Consider the following 7,176-nt stretch of genomic DNA (forward strand, 5'->3'; position numbering starts at 1 on the left):
CCAATTAAACAAATCTTCATTTACGAGAACATTGCTCGACAACAACACTAGTTTGACACTTTTGACCGAGAAGATCACCCTCCCATTTCCACTTATCTTGACCATCCGAAAGTGATGTACCATATTCGATCCCGGTTCTCTCATCTAGACCCATCCCAGATTACAACGTGCTTCGCTCGGTATCAAGCAGTCTTTAACAACACAATTTTTCTTAATTTCTAATTTAAATAAAATAGGAAATAATACATGTAGTGGTTCATCCGCTACCCAAGAGTCCAACCCATGGCATTATAGCCTAGTGGCATCTTCGTGGTGAGATAAGGCTTAGGGACCATTAGGTCCTATGTTCAATTCCCACAATTTTCCTTCTGAATTTGTGTATAAACATTATTGCCTAGTGGAGATGGATATGATTGGGTGGTTCCGCTGATGACGTGATGATACTCCAGTGGTTTGTCAGTGGTCCAAATTTACCGTTAAAAAAATTAGTTTGTGTAGTTAGGCTACCTTCCTTGAAAAGCTCTTGAGTGTAAAATTTGACTCCATACACCCAACAAACCCGTTATATGATAACAAGCTATTATTTTCTTGGATAAATACATCTATTTCAAACAAGTTTAAGAATTTTAATTTATAGAAGTAGAATGAGATTTTTTTTGTCTACATTAAAAGATATGTTGATTTTAATATCATTAACATAAATAAAACAGTCAATTAGGTAACACGTGATGGCTACGAACAATTGGAGGGGAAACATAAAGATCATCTTAAGTTCTTAACCATTGGTTATGACTTATGTTAGATACATATATGACTATAATGTATAAGTATCCTAGTTCTGATGTATTCGTATTTGAATATGAAATTTTAATAATGAAGCAATATGTATAAAACAACAACAACAACAACCATACCCAGTATGTCCCACAAATAGCAGAACTATTCGTAGGGTCTGGGGGAGGTGGGATGTAGGCAAACCTTTCCTCTATCCTGCGAATAGAGAGACTGCTTCCTGAGAGACCCCCGGCTCCAAAACAACCAGCAGGTAGATATATGAAAGATGGGTAAGTAAATAGCGTAGCAGTAGTCAGATAGATCATTAGCATGCAAACATAGGCATAGATACAAGAAAATCATCATATGTTAACCTACCTAAAGTGTAAAAGAAAAGTAACACCCCTTCCCAAGGGAATGCTAGGGCACGTCTATACCCTCACCTACAAGTGCTTAACCTTAATCCTACGTCTCCAACTCCTATCCTGAACCATGTCCTCAGAGAGGTGCAACTCTACCAAATCTTTCCTAAGTCTTTCATCCCAAGTCAACTTGGGCCTGCCTCTACCCCTCCTTCCTTCCACTGTTATGGTTTCCACTGCTCTAACTGGTTCTGTTAACTGCCTCCTCTTCACATGCCCAAGCCATCTCAATCTCCCCTCTTTTAACTTGTCTGATATACTAGCTACTCCTAACCAATCCCTATAAACCTCACTTCTTATTCGGTCTAACCTCGTGTAGCCACACATCCACCTCAACATTCTCATCTCCGCTACCTCCATCTTGCGCGCTTGAGTTTTCTTGATGGCCCAACACTCTGTCCCGTATAACATAGCCGGTCGAACTGCTATCCTATAGAATTTTCCCTTCAATTTTGTCGGGAACCTCCTGTCACACAATATCCCAGTGGCTGCTCTCCACTTACACCAGCCAACCTGGATCCGGTGAGATACATCACTATCTATCTCCCCGTCCCTTTGCACAAACGATCCTAAGTACTTGAACTTAGTCGTTTGTGGGACCACTTGACCTTCAATGATAACCTGAGTGTCCTCGTTGTCACATGCACCGCTGAAATTACAATAAAGGTATTCAGTCTTAGACCGACTAATCCTTAAACCATTGCCTTCTAACGCTGTTCTCCATTCCTCTAGCCTCGCATTTAGGGTTTGTCTAGTTTCCGCAACTAGCACTATATTGTCTGCAAAAAGCATGCACCACGGAACTGTCTCTTGAATAGACTTGGACAACTCATCCAAGATAACCGCAAAAAGCAACGGGAAATGCGGACCCCTGGTGGAGTCCGACTTCCAATATGTATGAAAAATGTTTTTTTTTTCTCAACTAAACCGGATTTAATTTTTTTATTCTTTTTTCTAATAACCCGCGTTCACTAACTTAATTTTTTTTTGAATACGCAGGTGTGTTTACTTTCTTCTCTCTCGAAATTCCAGTATATATTTTGTTAAAATGAAGTCTCATTCAATATAGAGTATTTTTTTTTTTGCTATCACATGACAAACTAACCTAATACAGACATCAGTACTAGTATTCATTTTAATGGTTTGAGCGGTATGAAACACATGGAGGTATCCTTCCAGATTTGGCATCAATGAGTACCAATACCATAGCATACCATCGTAATAAACCAAATTAATATTCACAGATACCGAATTCCCTTCGCATCGCACAACCAATCCTGCTAATGGGCTTTTAAATGGGCCCAATTAGAATAACGGGCCTATTTAAATACCAAACATGTAAACTGTGTTTAACAGTCTTTCAGATAGCCGTTCCCTAGACAGAAAATGACGACGGAAACAACTACGGCGACGGCGAAGGCAAAATCCACCGGCAAGCGTAAAATCAAAAAATCCGGTGCGCCGGATACAGCTCCAATCACTCTCTCTTCAACTTCTAATTCTCACAACCACGAGAGCAATGGCTCAAAGTCAACATCAAAATCATACGTGGACCTGACCGGAGAAACAGTTTCCGTAGATGACGCCGTAAAAGTGTCTCCGTCTTCTAACGGCGTGAACGTTTCAACGAAAAAGAAAAAGAAGAACGAGGATAATCATAAAAAGAAGATAAAAGATGAGAGTGACGAGAAAGACGGTAGTTTGTTGTATCAGATTCCGATGAATCGCGTGAGTCGGATCATTAAGAGTGAAGATCCGAACATTCGTATCACTCAAGAAGCGGTTTACATCATTAACAAAGCTTCGGTATTACTAATTTTCCCTAATTTTGCCCTAATTTGTTAGTTATGTTGAATTAGGGTTTCTTTTTTGTTTTGTATGGTTATTTGTGTGATTTGTGGTTCTGTTATGGTAGTTTTGTAGGAATGTAGTTAGATGATATATGATAGTTAAGGTGATGGTTTGAAAATTGAATTATATACAGAAACATTTGTTTTTAGGTTAAGTATGATGAGATTGTAATGAATAGGTAAAATGTTAGAAAGATGCTTGATTATTATGTGCAGCCAAGTTATAGAAAACTTTAAGTGGATCGTTTATTATCTGTTATCGACTTATCGCATACGAAATTTGTTATTGAAGCTGTGTAAATGTCCTGGAAATCTAAAGGGATTTTAAGCGGATGATGATGACTGATGCAAGAAAAGAAGTTAAGCACACGTGTTTAGAAAATAAAGGAAAGGTCTGTGATTTATGTGGAAATAGGGAGTGATTAAACGCTTAACTCTTGAAAACTTTCTTCCACATTTATGATCGTGTCATCTTAATATTAGGCATCTGTGGTATCTTCTATGACATTATTCCATGTTGCCATGCATCCCCTTCTTTACTACATTTTATTGTTTGCTTCATATTAGTTATTTTTAGGTATCTAGATTAGTGGTTAGTGGTCTATTTCATGTTCCTGTCAACTTTTCTTTCGGTTATTTCCCTTTGATTTTAGGCCTATAAAAGGCACTGCAAGTTTATGAATGAATATGACATTGTCTCTGTTCTTCTCCTTTAATTGGCTTCTATCATTCTGTGAATGATTTCATTCATCTTATGTGGTATGTCAACATGTATAAAATTACTCTTAATGATTACAGTTTACCTCCTTTTGGTTGAACTTGATATTTCTTGGGGAAATTTAGATATTGTTCACTAGGGGTAGATAGCATAGTAGTCAAAGTCTGAAGGTGCAAATAAGGCGCAAGTGCACAAAAAAAGCGCACACACGGCAGGCTGAGACAAAAGAAGTGTAATAATAGGAAAAATAAAAAATATATATAATAACAGCCAGAGAAATTCTAGAACTTAAAGACTCTTCCACAAACATTGTGAAAAAACCTAATAGAACTTAAAGAGCAGTTAGATGACTCCAATTAAGAGCAAAATAATAAAATGTACAAAATATAAGCAGCAATAAATATCGTCGTCATTGTTCATAACCTCAGGATGTGTCATATATTATATCTGGTGACTGGTAAGAAAATGTGATTTTAACTATATAAATAACTTGAGATCCACTTGCAACATTAATTGTAAAATCTGAATGTTGTTGAATGATAGCAAAAGATTATCTACAATGTATAAGCAAACAACAACTATAACCAAATGTATATGCATCTTGATATCCAAATTTCTGCAACTTAATGTCCAGAATGTATGCATAATCATCATTCATTTATACCATTATCTGATTTCTTGTGCATTCCATGTGTGTGCAGGAAAAATTTCTTCAGGTGTTCACTACAGAAGCATATGCTAGTGCTTTTCTGGATCACAAGAAACATATCGATTACAAACACCTTTGTAAGTTTTGCGCCTTTGTCATAACGAATGTGTTTTTTCTATGAGTCATTCATATGGATTTAACAGTCATTTTAAACGCCTGTTAGTGTTAGGGGCCAAGTACTAGGATACATTCACTATACATTTCAGTCTCTAGCCAAATTCAATTAAACATGATAAATATGTAAGAAAAGTAGCTAATTCAGTAATTTGTGTTGTTTTATCAGCATCGGTTGTTGGCAAGCGGAAGAGATTCGACTTTCTTTCAGGTATCTTGTGCAATATAATTTTTGTTGTATTTCTGTTTGTAATATGTTTCTGTCTTTTGTAGATTTTGTTCCTGAGAAACTGAAAGCAGAAGACGCGTTATCAGAAATACAAGCAGTAGAGAATTGAAATGGGGGTCTCGATTGTACTACGAGGATGACGAATCTAATTTTTGTAAAATTAGTGTGCATTTTTGTGTTGTTAAGGTTTGCTTATATTCAATACAAGAATGCTGATGTCTTAGGTTCAAGTAGCCAAGAACTGAATCAGAAATCATGACCTTGAGACTTGAGTATTATTACATGCATAGGTGTTTGATAAAACGACCAGCCCATTTAGCGTTCTTGCCTATTCGAGAAATAGACTCACAAACCCATGGAATACGAGAAATGCAAATCCTTTTTTTTTTATTCGAAAGGTAACTTTTATATAAACAACCTCGCTTCAAAACCGAAACAGAGGGCAAAAAGGAATACAACTGAATTAAAACATAATTACCGACTTTGACACAATTCTTCATTTAAGAGACTTAAAACTTTGACATATTTTAGGGTTTAGCATCTTCGAAAATACTCTTCACCTTCGCTGGTTTGTTATTGGAGTGCGCCTTGTTCGGGGCTTTCCATAAAAACACCAAGAAGAAATGATAGTAATACCGTGAATCACCTCCTTAATCCTATTAGTCTTGTGCAGCTCTAGCAAGTCTTTAACCGAGGAAGCCAAAATTTGAGGGACATTGCACTACATTTGCGATTAAACATGAATGTTCTTTCTACTCAGGGACATTAAAGTTGGAACACGATTCTGCCCTCCAACAAAAGATGTTACATTTTAAAGGAATCCACTTGCACCATTCCATAACATAAAGATTGCTTGAGTCGACCTCTGAGGATATGAGTCTTTTGACCAATTTAACCTAGCACAAATCCGGTCTATCCAAACCATGACCAGGCATCCTTACCACCCGAAGCCTTTACAGACTTGAGAATGTTAGTGCATTCCTTGAAAGTTATTGCATTGTTGCAGCTCATCTGAGACGGACCCGTAAAATTTAGACTTGACACGTAGATTGAGACGGACCCGTATAATTTAGACTTGACACGTAGATCGGGACGGACCCGTAAAATTTAGACTTGACACGTAGATCGAGACAGACCCGTTTAATTTAGACTTGACATGTTTATCGAGATTAAACAGGTATAATTTATAGTTAGCATGTTTATCGAGATTTAACAAGTGTTTTATTTTTATCGTTGCAGATATGTCGTCAGATGAGAAGGGTGATATATCGAAAGGATTCATGAAATGGCCGGGGGTGATTGTTCAGAGTATGAGTACATCTAGTATGCACATGGTAGTCAGGAAATCAAGCTGCTCCTGAAGTTTCGTCTGATGAGGGTCGGGAGAGGGCGTTGTTTTGAGATGCGTTATGAGAGGTGTCCAAATAACCAGACCCATCATATAGATAATTTTTTATAAAGGTTTATATGAAAACGTGTGTATCGCTACTTTATAAGAAAAAAAAAACATTGTATTTGAATCTAAGAAAGGTATCATTGATCACATTTATTACTACCGATCATTTAGTACAAAGAATTTATAAAGGTTTCATTGATCACATTTATTACTACCGATCATTTAGTACAAAGAATTTATAAAATTGTTTTGCCCTACTCACTACTAATTGCAATTTATCTATTTAAGCACTAATTACAGGCCTATTAGTCCGGGGTTCACGCGCTATCAGTCCGGGGTGCGGCTCTTCTTTTATCACTCTGATTCCAAAGACTAAAACGCCTTTGGGTCTTAGAGATTACAGGCCTATTACTTTGATTGGGATGATTATTAAGGTGATTTCCAAAATCCTTGCTAATCGCCTTAAAAAAGTAATGGGTCAGATTATTTCCGATTCTCAGTCCGCTTTTCTTTCGGGTCGGTTCATCCTGGACGGGCCCTTAATGGTTAATGAAGTTGTCGATTGTTTGAAAAAAAGGAAGAAAAATGCGTTTTTGTTAAAGATAGATTTCGAGAAGGCCTACGACAATGTCAACTGGGGCTTCTTGCTTTATATTATGTCTCAAATGGGGTTTCATGCTCGTTGGTGCGATTGGATGAAGGGTATTTGTCACTCATCTAGAGCGGCGGTTCTCGTGAACGGGTCGCCAACCTTTGACTTTAGGTGTGAAAAGGGGCTTCGCCAAGGTGACCCACTGTCGCCTTTTCTCTTCCTGATTGTGATGGAAGCCCTCTCGTGGCTCCTAGATAAAGCCAAGATCCTCGGAGTTATTAAAGGGGTTGATTTTTCAAGTGATGAGACGGAGTTGACACACCTTTTCTATGCGGATGATGCTTTAATTATGGGCGAATGGTCCAGGGATAA

At 37.5% G+C, this 7,176-nt stretch overlaps 1 protein-coding gene across 1 annotated transcript; it reads left to right on the forward strand.

Annotated features, from left to right (window-relative positions):
* The first annotated feature begins 2,536 nt into the window (after positions 1 to 2,536).
* LOC110874394 (DNA polymerase epsilon subunit C) lies at positions 2,537 to 5,119 on the forward strand. The gene is made up of 4 exons (XM_022123087.2): positions 2,537 to 3,002; positions 4,466 to 4,550; positions 4,757 to 4,798; positions 4,861 to 5,119. The coding sequence occupies exons 1-4, from the start codon at positions 2,583 to 2,585 to the stop codon at positions 4,923 to 4,925; spliced, it is 612 nt and encodes a 203-aa protein (XP_021978779.1). The 5' UTR covers positions 2,537 to 2,582; the 3' UTR covers positions 4,926 to 5,119.
* Positions 5,120 to 7,176: the final 2,057 nt, after the last annotated feature.

Source organism: Helianthus annuus, chromosome 1 (genome assembly GCF_002127325.2).
Source record: "Helianthus annuus cultivar XRQ/B chromosome 1, HanXRQr2.0-SUNRISE, whole genome shotgun sequence".
NCBI classification, from domain to species: domain Eukaryota; kingdom Viridiplantae; phylum Streptophyta; class Magnoliopsida; order Asterales; family Asteraceae; genus Helianthus; species Helianthus annuus.